At 37.7% G+C, this 14,041-nt stretch overlaps 1 protein-coding gene across 1 annotated transcript; it reads right to left on the minus strand.

The window, feature by feature from the left end:
• Window positions 1-328: 328 nt before the first annotated feature.
• LOC140554691 (pancreatic triacylglycerol lipase-like) lies at window positions 329-6,911 on the minus strand. The gene is made up of 12 exons (XM_072677960.1): window positions 6,860-6,911; window positions 6,505-6,659; window positions 5,475-5,597; window positions 5,194-5,328; window positions 3,897-4,005; window positions 3,601-3,720; window positions 3,233-3,352; window positions 2,708-2,826; window positions 1,388-1,517; window positions 1,182-1,293; window positions 793-960; window positions 329-437 (listed from the first exon to the last, which is right to left on the minus strand). Exons 1-12 carry the CDS (start codon window positions 6,909-6,911, stop codon window positions 374-376), a joined length of 1,407 nt encoding a protein of 468 aa, XP_072534061.1. The 3' UTR covers window positions 329-373.
• Window positions 6,912-14,041: the final 7,130 nt, after the last annotated feature.

Below are 14,041 nucleotides of genomic sequence, written 5' to 3' on the forward strand. Positions count from 1 at the left end.
TAAGGCTTAATAGTGTGATCTTTGGCACACGTTATGGCACAGAAACTGAAGTATCTCACTGGTTAAAATTTCAGAGTGTACCACTTGTTTTAGAAGGAAAAGCATAGAAGATTGTCTTCCGTCATGGAGAGTCACAGTGCTGCACAGTCTAGTCCAGTTTGCTAACTAGTAGATGAGCAGATTGGTATTTGGTTTGTAGCAACAAGAAAGAACAAAACAGGTTTGAGCTCAGGACACACTTGAATGTGAACCAACACTGGTGTACATGTAGACTTGATGCATTTGGTTATTTAAAGGCACACATTAAGAAAAATCTCAAAGAACACAATTTGAATGAGTCAGTGTTAAGTATTTATTGAGTAGTTTAGCATCATTAGCAGGCAGTAAGAGTCTGGAGGATATTCTCTCGGACTTTATCTTTTCCACAGAACTTGAACCTGTGTGAGAGAAGGAGGGAAGGAGAGAGAGAGAAAGAGAAGAACAGTTATTAGTTTACTAACCCTACTCTCTACCAGTTAAGATGATGTTTAACACAGATGCTTTTGTAAATCCCCAGCCCCAACCCCAATTACTCAGTCTTTATTGCCGGATGTGTTTTTTTTTTTCCTTTGGTGGACAACTAAGTAGTGTCCTAAAATTTAAGGGCACAGCTTGGTGTTAATATTAGTCCCACACACCTACACATTTCAGCCAAAAAGAAACATATTCCTTAAGGTCAAACCGGGTCAAACACCCCACCCCCCTCCCCCCATTTCGTAGGCCAGAGACAAGCAGGCAGAGAAAGTAACTTACACTCTCCTGTCCCTTCCTCTCTGCACTGTTATTTGAGTTGCACCGAAGGTGGGCAGCAGGGGGTTAAGCACATTGTTGTTCCACAGGAACTTCACATAGGTCAAATCACCCACATTCGTTTCAACGTCGATCAGGAGCTCATAGGTCTTACCAGGAGTCAGAGTGCCACTGAAACAAGTCAGAAAGGCCTTTGGTTGTCTGTGTTTTCTGTGTTTTAGCACTAGTCTTGTAAAGTATAATATATATATATATATATATATATATATATATATATATATATATATATATATATTAGACACAATGTTTCATCATACACAGTTAACATCACTGATAAGTAAAAAAAAAAGCATCTCATAAAACATGTTAATTAAGGGCAGAATAGTGCACACCTGTGAATCTGATACTGCCGAGTATTTTCAGAAGAACTGTAAAGTGCCACATTGAAGTAGCCCACATTTCTCCGTGAGCCATCAATAGTGACGCTCACTTTGTAGCGATAACCTATGGATACCAACAGAATTTGAGAGGTCAACAGAATAATGAATCTGACACCAAATGATTAATTACTCTTCGAGTGGGACCTATAGATACTTACGTGGAAAGGGTTTAAGATCGCCTGTGTTCAGATAGAACTTCATGTTTTCCACCCCATTGGGCACCCTGAATGTGTCGGCAAAGTGACCCATGGTAGCGCAAGCACCATCACCACAAGGGAAACACTGTCCCTAAAGTACAAAATGAGACAGTCCATAAGAATATGCTAAACTCTACTTGTGTCATTGCCAGTGCCATGGCTTATCTAGAAAATTGGTGGAACCAGGGCACACACAGAATCTACGGGGCCACAGCAGAGAAGGACAGTCTGCATGAAAACCAGAATGCTGACTTTAGGTTCGGAGCTGTGTTGTGAATAATGGACATTCCCTGTAGTTGCAGAATGTATATTTTCAGCTGACAATAAGGCCATCTTCTTTAATTTGAACTTTCTTGTAATAATGTCTTTCTTTGTCTCCACCACACATGTTGTCTAAACCCATCAGAACTGTTCTTTTCTATCTGGTTTAAAAATTAAAACTGTAACTTAAGCAAGGAAAACACTTGTTGGACTTATTGGACCGACACAGCACAGCGACATTTTACTAAAGTGGTTCTAGGGATGCCCCTGACTATGACCAAAAGAGTGTTCATGCCCACTGGCAAAGAAAACACTCAAAGCTTTTTTTTATTGTGCTTTCATCTTTCATGACTTTTCGACACTTTTCTGTAAATCCATAGATAAGAATGACAACAGTTTATGACAACCCTGCTTTATAGTGTGGGAACTGGCAAGTTTATAGCTGTCTGCTAGATGAAGAAATAACACCCTGAAGGCGTTTACAAGACAAGCAACCAGGAGATATCAGCCCTCGAGGAGAACATAGGCACATGAGGTCATGGCCTGTGTGTGCTGCACTGTTTAGTTGGGCTGCATCCCAAACTTGGGATAGAGTGTTATTTGCAGGGACAGCTGCAGACGCAGGCCTACCAGCAGACAGGCAGGAAGCCCACTGGGGCTCTGCCCAAACCAATCTCAGCAAATCGACTTCTAAAACCATAGAAACAGTTCACAGCCGTATCAATGTCATGTGCCATGACAGGTGGTCACTGTGCACCCCATTACACCACCCCTCCTTTTTCCAGGCAGACTAAAGCCTAGTCATTTTCCTAAAAGACTGAATTACATTTAAATCAAGTAGAGCTGAAGATGTTTTATATAAAAAATATCTTTTAAAATATCTTGCCCCTTATAGATATAGCCTGTCTGGTTATGTTGACATTGGTTTTATAGATTCACCATGCTTGGTTTTACAGGTGCCCTACATTCTGGTTGGGTTTATCAATATATCCTGCTTGGTTCTGGAGAGATCCCACTCACAGACTTAAACTGGTTGTAGTTAGAACAAGGATATCCCAGAAAGCCGGCAGGGTTTACAATGGATTCACTGTAGTACTTGTAGGATCTCAGATGGTTGCAGGCAACAAAGTCGCGACTACCTATAAACATGACAAGTAAGAGAGAATGAGCAGAATGAGAGAAAATAAGAAGTGCAGAAAGTGAGAACACAGCGACTCAACAACAGGCACTCCAGTTATGAAGCTTTGACTGAAGAAATTCAGAGCAGATTCAGTTGTAGCCCTCCAGTGGAATTGCACAATTGCCATTACTTGATTCCCCATTACATTCCCTAACCAATGCTGCAGATTTCAAATGAAAGATTTCCTTTGAGCTTGAAAGTCTCTGTTACTGAGATGCTTTCTTTCTGCAAATGGTAGCATGTATTTTAGCAGCTATTTTAAAGACAGCATAAGTTCAACTATAATTACTAAATATCCTTCATTAGATTACATTAATTATAATTGCAAACTGATTGAATGTAGTGTCAGCAGTGTATTTTCTCACCTTCCCAAATTCCATCAATGTCCACAATTTGAGAGATTAAGTTCTTGTCACAGCCAGGCATTTCATTTCCTCCATTTGGATAGAAGTCAATGTGTCCAACAGGGTCAGCCATTCCAAAGCCTACAAAGACAGTCAGATGTTTCAGATATACAAATAAAGACTAAATGTAATATATTGTATGTGATTTTACACCCAAAACTACTATATTTCGTAAAACGCATGTTAATGTTTCATAATAATAATAATAATAATAGAAGTACACACATCTGTTACTTGTCCAGTTGATTCAGCTGTGTTCATTTAAAAACTTCAAATTATTCACTGCTTTGAGAGCTGCAGGAGAGAACTGTGCTGTAAGTAAATCTCACCAAGGTAAGGGACAACTGGAAGGCCATCTGTATGAATGGCATCAACAAAAGTGGCATCAGTGGGGTCCAGTCGCACCAGAGGAGGACAGCCCTGGAAATAGGGTTCAGCAGGGTCCAAGCCTACAAAACAGACCCATTAGAGGAGCCTAAGAACACGTGTGATAGCCCTGAAAATCTTTGTTCCCTCAGTTCTTGACATTTAGATGTGATGCAGACTATGCATAATCAACTGATTTAATAGTTATTTGAAAGTTGTTTATGCAGTTTTGTGACTGTGACTGTAATTTAACATGTACCTGTAATTCTGCCCAGTCCTGGAGTCCTTCGCCCAGCCTCTCCAGCGCAGTGTGCACCCAGGCTGTGTCCTATGATATGAACGTTTTCAGGGCCCTGTCCGAAACTGTCCTGTTGGGAGTTAAGATAACAAATGATCTTCTTCTTGCCTCAGATCAAGGCTGCATATCTCTGTTGTTACTTAACCTAAGTACTGCTTTTGGTACAGACCACACTATTCTCTTAGAAAGATAGAGAGCAAGGTTAGAATTACAGATCCATCATTTGATCAACAAATATGTTATAATAGGACAGCCAAGCTAAAAATGCCTTATCCCAGCATAATGCAGCAAAATTAGTACACACCTTTATTATTTCAAGGCTAGGCTATTGCAACACAATATTATCAGGATGTTCCAGCAAGTGCCTAAATAAACTACAACTGTTGCAGCCTTTTTGGGCTGCATGGTCTGCAAGCAAAGCAAAGATGCTGAATGGGATGGTAGGTTAGGATTATTCTAAGGGCATGTGAGTGTGTTATTGAGGGCCCTTAAAATGTGTTATTAAGTATTTTAGCAGAATTGTTAGAGTTGCCCCTGCGTGCGAGACCTCTTTTTTAATGTTCCCCTAGAAGATAGAAGATAGATAGCAGATAGAAGTCTATAGACATAGGGAGTTGTGGTACTCGTGTGGGGATGGTGGAGCAAATTCAGGGTGCTTTCATGTCTGTGTTACCCTCTGTTTCTCTTTTTTTAATTATGCTGGTATAGTCAGATCTGCTGGAGTCGCTAGCCATAATCTGATAATGATCACATTCTCTGTCCTCCGTTAATCCATACAGAACTAATTCCATATACTCTTTTCTGAGTTAATGACTGCCTAGTTGTCAGACCTGACACTGATGAAAGACTGGCCAGCTGTGTCTCCTGCTAACTGCCTCAGAACAGTTACCCACATTACTGACTACATTGAAGTTTACATTGACTCTAACTATTAGTCTTAAGAGGAGGATGGGTCCCCCATGGCAGTCTTTGGTTTCTGCCAAGGTTTCTTCCTCCAGCTTTGAGGGAGTTTTTCAATGCCACTGTGTTTTGCACAGTAATCGTAGTGTGAGCCCTTTAAACTTTGTCCTTTGATTAGCTTGCTGTGTGAATGTCCAGAGCGAATGCAGGTGTTCAAGCATGAGTCAGGCAGAGCATATCAGACTGGTTGCACAACAGGTTGTATTCCATCCAATTGAACCTTAATGCATCATGTTTGCTCACCATTTTTTAAAAGCCAAAGCATCATAAGCCTGCATGAGGCCACAAATCAACTTACCTTCATGACAGTGATAACTTCAGCCACCTGAGCTCCGACCACTCGGATGTTATTGGCTGCCTGTGTGTAGAGTGTGCGCCCACCGGTTTTCCAGTCCACACAGATACAGTTTACGTCCTCAGCAACCAGCATGACCTGAAAAACACAAACATTTAGATAAAAAATAAAATTCCAAAATAGAATTTTAGAAATAATACTGAGAACTGTCTTAATGTTTGACTTTTACAACAATACTGAGAAAAATACCCGAATATGAAAACAGGTGCTACTTTTTGTTGTACCTTACACATATCCAGGAGCCAGTTCTCATCTCCTTTATCAATGTATCCATGGATTATGAAACGAGTCTTCCTGTATGATTGATAGTTGGATCCAGCAATGGAACTTTGGTTTGCACTGATTACCTATAAGACAATTAGACAATTTATATAGACTCTTCTTGTGGCTGCTCTATTCATTTTCTTTTTTTTCCTTAATACTGTGTATCTAAATGGGCAAAAATGGTTGAGACGGTGCTGTTTCACTTCGGGCAGGTGATATCAAGAGCATAATGTTAATTTTCATAGCAAATTTGTTTATTTGTTGTTATTTGTTTATTGTTTATTGCTTTTTTAATTCTTATTTATATTGTGTATATAGTGTAAATTATTTATCTAAATTTCTGTGTCTTGCTATCCCTTTCTGCTGTCACACTGTGAATTTCCCCACTGCGGGACTAATAAAGGACTATCTTATCTTATCTTATCTTATCTTAAATGTAAATGTAGACATGTTACATGTAGATATAAGCATTGTAATATCTGCGTAGGCCAGAAATGTCCATATTCAGACTGAGACCACTAGTGAAAATGCTTCTATTTTGCAGTTCTTTCTAATTAAACAACTTTAATTAACATTTTTTCATTGCAAATAATATCATCAGAATAAGAATTGGAGTGAAATGTAAACATGTATTTCAGAATGTCTTTAGTAAGAATCCACCTGAGAGATGTCTGAACTTAGCCACTAATATATAGTAAGACTTGTATAACAATGTGTCTTAACATGGCTAATGTCACAAATGTCCTCATATGTCAATATTTCACCAATGATTAGTTTTCACTTTAATTTTCTTGGTCCTCTATTTCCTACAGTGCTTTTCTAAATGATCTATTTATAGATGTTTCTAGATTACAACCCTCTCCATAACAGCCCTCTGATCCAACGCTGTTGCTCCATTGTAAGAGCTCCCCTGCTGAGGTGAACTGGAGCAGGAAAGCCAACATTTCTGCAGCAGCATTACAGAGTAGACAGTGAAGAATATGCTCTTACCTGGTAGTTAGTAGGATTGGAGCGTGTGAGGAGGTAAAAGCGTGTGTTGATCGCGCTAGGGCTCCATGGTAAGCGAGTAATGGGTCTCTCAATGCTGTTGCTCCAAGGATACTCATCAGAGAAGCAGCCGAGGGTTCCATAGCACACCTCCCCTCCTGCCCAATGATTAAATAAAAACAATGACTGAAGAAGTGCAGGCTTGTGTACACTGAGAGGCTGGAGTGAATACTTTTCACGCTGTTAAGACTAGCACCTTTGACAATAAAAATTAATATGCAGTTCCTTCTACAAATAGGCCTTTGACAACAACACGAAAGCTCTTAGAGTGAATCCTTTTCTCAATTACTGTTCTTACCATACGCAGCCCCTGCAAGGAAGCTCACAAGTCCGATCCAAATCAGCCACATCTGAAAACAGAATAAAATTAATATCAGTTCAGCAGAATAGGAATCAAGCACGGTGTGGTCAACACCATCTATCCTAACCACAAACTTACTTTGGTGATAAAAGTAACCTACAATGTTTTGCAGGCCCTTATATATGTGGGGGACTCATATGGGTGAACCAGTGAGAATGTGAGAAAGGTCCAGGTGAGGTATTGGCAAGCTGTAACATGCACCTGTTCTGAGCCTTCCGCTGATCTGGTCTGTATCAGGAATAGCAAATTCACCTGTTTAGAAAAATAAATACAAATACACCATTCATGACCACGGTTTAAGAATTAGGATTTTAGCTAGACTATAGACTATACACATTGGTCCATTTTGTGTGTTAAAATGATATTTTTGTAATATCAGCAAAAGAATGCCATTCCCACAACTTCATTGCCACTATTACAGTACAACAGAACAAAGCCATAACAGGCCTACACTTCTAAACATAAAGGTGCTACACATGGTTCTTTGAGTGAGGCCATAATAGAAAAACTTTTGGCTACATAAAGGGACCATGTTTATAGAGATGTGTGAGAGTGAAGATCTTTTACACTGGTAAAGAACCTTTACATCAGGTAAACCTTCGAAAGGTTCTGTACACACATGATTCTCAATGGTGCTTCTTCTTTGGCATTGTTTTAAGAACCATATGTTGAACCTTTGTTTTTAGGATTGCACAACCAATTATGTAAAAAGCTTTACAGTAGCATTCAAAAGTTTGGACTATTTCTGTAAAGTGTAAAGTGAGTAGAAGCTGATGATCATAAAAATGCATATAAGGTAATAATGTTTAACACCGTTTCTGTTTTTGTACAATTTTAGAGCCAACCAAGCAAAAGTTTAGGCACCCCAAGATATTTAAGCTCTCACATAACTTTTATGTAGGTCTCTGACCTTAATTAGCTGATTAGGGCTACAGACAGGTGGTGCAGGTTTTAAAACACTCTGACTTCTCAAACCTTGTCCTAACAATCAGCAGCCATGGGCTCTTCTAAGCACCTGCCCATAGCTCTGAAAACGAAAATAACTGATGGCCACCTAACAGGAGAATCTCATAATCAAAACACCTTTCTTGCGTCCCCACCACACAATTCAGTGTCAGACGTTTTCAAAGGAACGTCTAAACAAGACTGATGCATTCTTGGATCATGTTCTGTGGACTGATGAAGTTAAAATGTAACTGCATGAGCAAACATAAGATTAGAGAAAAGATGGTGCAGAATTTTGTGAAAAGAATACCTTTCCAACTGTTAAACATGGCGGTGGATCAATCATGCTTTGAGCTGGGGTTGCAGCCAGTGCCATGGGGAACACTTAAGTGGTAGATGGAAGAATGGTTTAAATGAAATACTGGCAAATTGTGGAAGCAAACATTACATTGTCTGTAAAAAGATAGAGGTGAAAACCCTTTTGCACGGAAGAAAGTCACCCAACAAAAAAAACCAAAAAAAAAACCCAATAACCATGCAGGGTACCCAAACTTTTGCTTTGGTTCCATTCACCTTTTTAATCTTAAAAATGCAAAAGATGGAAGTAATAATTTGGCTTAAATTTGAAATAAATGTGTCCTCATTGTGCCTTTTTGAAAATTAGGTCTTTTACTTGTTTAGCTGTTCACTGTCACAGACTGGGGTGCCCAAACTTTTGCATGTCATTGTGTGCTTGGTCTATGTAAGGCCAAATACATTAGGGTCTGATTGTAGCCAGTTCGAAGCTGTAACAAATGTCTGTAAGAAACTGTGAATACTGGAATATTCACATCACTGACCTTGCTCATTAAAATCAGCCATGTGCATCTGATTACCGCTTGATATCTTGGGTGACGTTTGATTATTAATCTCTAAACATCTCAGGGTTGATTATTCACTGTGGGTTTGTTTGAGTGTCCTCGACTTGTTCTGAAATGTGCCTTACACCTCAGGCTACACGCCAGGCTGCGAGATTGAGATTATTTTAAAGGTTGGACTGTAATATTAAGACTAATAATTAACAGATTTGGATAACCCTTGCCTTATTTCACACTGAAGGGATCAGGGCAGGTATAGGCAAAGATACACCAAACAGTTTTCTTTTTATAAAATACCAAACACTGTATTTATCAAATATAGAAAATACTGTTAGTGTATCAAAATAAAGTACAAAATGCAGCAGCCACGCCATGCATCAAAATGAACTTCTGTATTTCTGTTTAAAAAAAAATACTACAAATACTTTTCTATTGGCCAGTTTGATGTATCCCTTCACCAATAAACTGATCCAGAGCTTTTCTCTATCTAAAGACACATGCCATAAACCAGTCAACGGATAAAACATTCAGACTGGCCTGATCCCTACATATCCCACATATCCCTGTAATCATCCAGATGATGATTTGTTTTAAAGAAACAGTTTAATGTTCAACTAACAATTTGTTAAAGACTCAAAATTGTATCTTAATTTATCTTCCTGTTTGGGGATGAAGGGCATAAGCAGACAACTGCTAACACTTCATAGCTACTAGTTTCATACCATTACATGAATGACTGCCTGACACATCATTTATATGTCATATTCATAATTAATCATTTGATTACATTAATATATATATATATATATATATATATATAACATAGAAATTATGTGTCAGGCAGTCATTCATGCAATAGAACTTAAATGCATGCATCCTATTGAAAAGCTACTTCAGTTAGGGTACAATCATTTAGCAAACGATTCTTTAGTTATCAATCATCTGACACCCATTCGGAAGTCGAACATTTGAGCACTTCATTAATTATTCTAATTAATCTATATGTTTTAAATGTGACCAGTAATGTAATCAGAAAGTAGCAACTAAAATTGTCCTGGACTCAATTCAACTCTAACCATTTACCCTACTGAGAGCCGCGGAATGCAGGACTCGCCAATATCTACGAATTTTCTTAACTTTATTTTTGAGAACAATCCTATACAAAATGTATACACCAGAGTCATGTTTTTCAACTGTAGAATTGTTCACAGCTGTTCTCTTATAATGATGGATCTCACTGTCCTCAGAACATTGGTGAATTGATAAAAAACTGCATTAGTGGGTTTTGAGAAGAGTTTTTTTTTGTTGCTAAGAGTGGTTGGTGAGTAAAGCCCAGTGATCAGTTCTCAACAAGCCTGGGCCTGGGTATAGTCACCTATCTGTGCATTTTGACGGTCACATAGATCTCACGTCTCACAGAAAGTCTTTTATGGTATTTTGTATTTTGTACTGAAAAAAAACCCAAAACACTCATATTTTGATATTAATGTATTTCAAACACATGTATCATAAATACTGTCCGTCCCTGAAGCTGGGTTGGCTGTGGCCTAGTCATTTCCCATCTTCACTTTGAAAGAGGAGCTTTGGGAGCTCAGTGGAACGACATTTGGTCCAAAAACCAGCAGAGAGCCTCCAGAATCCCTCTCTAAGACCAATATGTACAATGGGCAAAAATGTACGACTCAACAATGCAAATGATCAGAGGGGGGAAATGGATAGGTTATGGCAGAAGAGCACGCTGGACTCTTTTCTAGCAAGCTCTGGAACCAATTTGGAGTCGCCTGTTTGGTTTGAACAGTCCTGCAGCTCCAAAGCTGGAGGTCTAATGCCACTGGCTCCTCCGTGTCTGCGTTAGTGATACTGAAGTACGCTTACTGGCCGACAGATGGCAGCAAAAGGCTTGATGAGTGGAGCATGTGGGGAGCAGCGTGGATCAGACCTGATCTCAGTTCTTCATCCTATCGCTTGTGTGATCGTCTGAGCTCTGTGGCTCTGCTGTCTGTCCTGAGCCATTTTACACGAGACAGTAATGTCAATAAATGAATGAATGGAGGCTGATATAGCTGATATATGGTAGGCCAGCACAGGTTAGCTAGCTAAGTGTCCCTTACAGTATGGAAAGCATAGAAAGTAATTGAGTTTGGTCATATAATTAGGCTGCAATATGCTCATTTCTACACACTACAGTTGATGTAGCTAATTAATGGTGGCTGCAGCAGCTTTGTGCTGTAACTCTGGCCTGATGTCTGTTTACCAGATGTGCATTTCTCTTCATGGTTTAGTCCAAACATCTCACTAGGGCTCGTTTACAGCTGTAAAACTTAAGCAATAACATTAAGTCACTTCAGATCTGTCTATCTAGCTGTGACTCTCTAGCTAACTACAGTTGTATGCAAAAGTTTATGCACCCCTTTTCTTTAAAAAAAAAAATATATTTTTTTTTTCTTTAGGAAACGAACCTAAATATGATATTTTGCAAAATATTTCATTGCGAAATGAAAATGTATATAACGTGTTTAACATATAGATATAGCATGTAAGAAGTGTGTTTAGTACAGCAAATTAACAGTAATTTTGTATTAAAATGTAGAGAAGTCTGGGTTCTCTGTAGAGTCACATGCACATCTCTAAAAAACATTTTACTTTCAATGGAAGTCAATGTAGGAAAAGGTTTTGAGCATTTGTACTGGTCCATTCAACAGTAATTTGCAAAAGATAACTGCCAGATTCCCATGTGTTCTTTCACATGCCACAAGTGAAAAAGGACAAAAAATGAGATACTAGGTTTTTGCATGATGATGACAATATGCATCTATTTTGTCTTAGAAATAGGAAAGTGTCCAAACTTTGTACAACTGTATCTACTGTATCTTGGTGAAGACTTGCCTCTGTCTAAGTCTAATTCATCTAATGAATGAATGTAAAATATATAAAGTTTGTAACTAGACAAGAGAAAATCCGTCTATTTGCAACAAGACAGGGCAAGCTGCTGGGTCTGAGCAAAAGGCTGAACCATCTTAAGGATTTACTTCTGGAATTTTAATCCCACAGTGCATTACATTTGGAGGATGGTCACTGGAGGCAATGGCAAGAGCCCAAGAGGAGAAAAAACTACCTGCAGATAATCAAAGGCAATTGGAGGCAAGCAGGTATTTCCTTTGGATTTTTTTTTTTTTTTTTTTTTTTTTTTTTTTGAGGGATGAAAATACATTCATACTAAATTGAGTTAAAATAAGTTCAGATGTGCAATAAATATTTTAGCATGGCAGCTCATAACAACAGCTCATAAAACAGTTTGTCTAGTTAATAATTCTGGAGAGCCACCCTGACAAACTTTAATTTCTTTAATCCTCATTTAGAACGTAGTATAAAAAAGAAATGACATTTCTTCCACTGTGTTTTTATTTTCAGCGCTAATTATCATGATTAAGACACTCTGTTCAGGCTTCAATAACTTTTATCCCATTTTTCATATTCATTTCAGCGTTGTTCCCTAATGACATGAGTTCACTGTACCATTGATTAAAAAAATGTAATTAAGTTGAGACTTCTAACTATATGTTCAATTAACGAATTAGGCCAGTGCTTCTTGACATGAAGCACAATACCTTTGCTGAACATGAGATGGATTAACTGTTTTGAATGGAAGAATTCATATAAAAGGTGTATGTAATTTGGGGCCTTTTATTTTGCAAATTTGCTAATGATTTTGGCACTTTTAACCATAAGATTATGCATGAACTGGTGTGAACATATTTGATTTAGCTAGAGACTCATTTTATACATTTATTGTTAATTAACAAATGTAGTCCAACCACTTTATGAAAATGTGCTTGTGTTTTTAGGTTCTGAGTTGTTGTTTTTCATGTTAATATTCTTGTTTTTTTAGAGGGTCTAACAATATATTAACCAAAAAGGTTTGGAAATTGATTGCAGAGGTTAGCTACAGAGAATGAAATTACTATCATAATCAGTATTGTTGCAAATGAGACACAGCCTACTGCAATTCAATTAAACTTACACTGAAGTTAAAATATTATTATGGACAAAGACATTATCTTAATTATAAAAACATGTTTTAGAAGTCTACTTTCACACTAAATTGAGTTCAGATAAGTTCAGATGTGCAATAAATATATTAGTATGGCAGCTCATACAAACAGCTCATTATATTGAGACATGACAGTTTGTCTAGTTAATAATTCTGGAGAGCCACCCCGACAGACTTTAATTTCTTTAATCCTCATTTAGAACGTAGTATAAAAAAGAAATGACATTTCTTCCACTGTGTTTTTATTTTCAGCGCTAATTATCATGATTAAGACACTCTGTTCAGGCTTCAATAACTTTTATCCCATTTTTCATATTCATTTCAGCGTTGTGCCCCATGACATGAGTTCACTGTACCATTGATTAAAAAAATGTAATTAAGTTGAGACTTCCAACTATATGTGCAATTAACGAATTAGGCCAGTGCTTCTTGACATGAAGCACAATACCTTTGCTGAACGTGTTATGTAAGAGATGACTTCTGATAATGAGCTTTTTAAAAGGTTTTCATTATTTCATGACTGCAAGTCTTGGTGTGACAAGTTCCATAATATCCTGTTCTTGTAGACCCTGTGATGTACTTTTAGATGAAAATGAATACTAGCATCCAGGTCATAATATTAGATCTGAAGTTTGTACATTTACAAGTAAATAGTTTAAGCATGTTTTAATGTTGTTAATTGTGTGGAATGGCTCTGTATGTATCAAATAAGTTTATTATATTAATTTGTTTAGGCTGTAGTAAAATGTATGTTATGAAATAACATGGAATAATAACCTGCAACACATTATCTCCCTTATTCAGCTGTTCTTTAAATAAGTCTTGTATCTTTATGCTGGCAGTGAGGTTTTTTGCCCAGTAAATAACTAATATTACAATAAATACAAATAACATTCATAGAAAAAGTGGAGATTTTGATCACTGTGTTCATTACAAAAAGGTCCAAATCTGTCCCCATGAGAGTCTAGTATTACGTATTGTTATCTTTTAACGCCTTATTTGGCGAATTATGTTAAATATGTTCAATAGCGTGAGCTGGTAATAGAATTAGAACAATTCCACATGTGACGCTGGACGTCCAAGAGGAATCTGGAACAAGCTTTGTTCTTTTAACTAGCTCACAAGATATGAACTACCTCTTTCAAATGTAATCTTTTACTAGATTTAAAGTTTTTCATTCTTGCGGCTGTACAAGCAAAAATACTGAAACTGCAGAGATTAATGTTTGGCTGCCTATAAACTCTGAACAGTACTATATATTCATAA

The sequence above is a fragment of the Salminus brasiliensis genome, chromosome 4, assembly GCF_030463535.1.
Source record: "Salminus brasiliensis chromosome 4, fSalBra1.hap2, whole genome shotgun sequence".
Classification (NCBI taxonomy): Eukaryota; Metazoa; Chordata; class Actinopteri; order Characiformes; family Bryconidae; genus Salminus; species Salminus brasiliensis.

Excerpts from the sequence above, each read along its gene's own strand:
- LOC140554691 (XM_072677960.1), bottom strand. The coding sequence starts at position 6,911 with ATGTGGCTGATTTGGATCGGACTTGTGAGCTTCCTTGCAGGGGCTGCG. Across the intron at positions 5,329-5,474 it reads GGCTCCTGGATATGTGTAAG|GTCATGCTGGTTGCTGAGGA; the intron begins GTACAACAAAAA and ends TGTGTTTTTCAG. Across the intron at positions 438-792 it reads AGAGGAAGGGACAGGAGAGT|GTTCAAGTTCTGTGGAAAAG; the intron begins GTAAGTTACTTT and ends TCTCTCACACAG.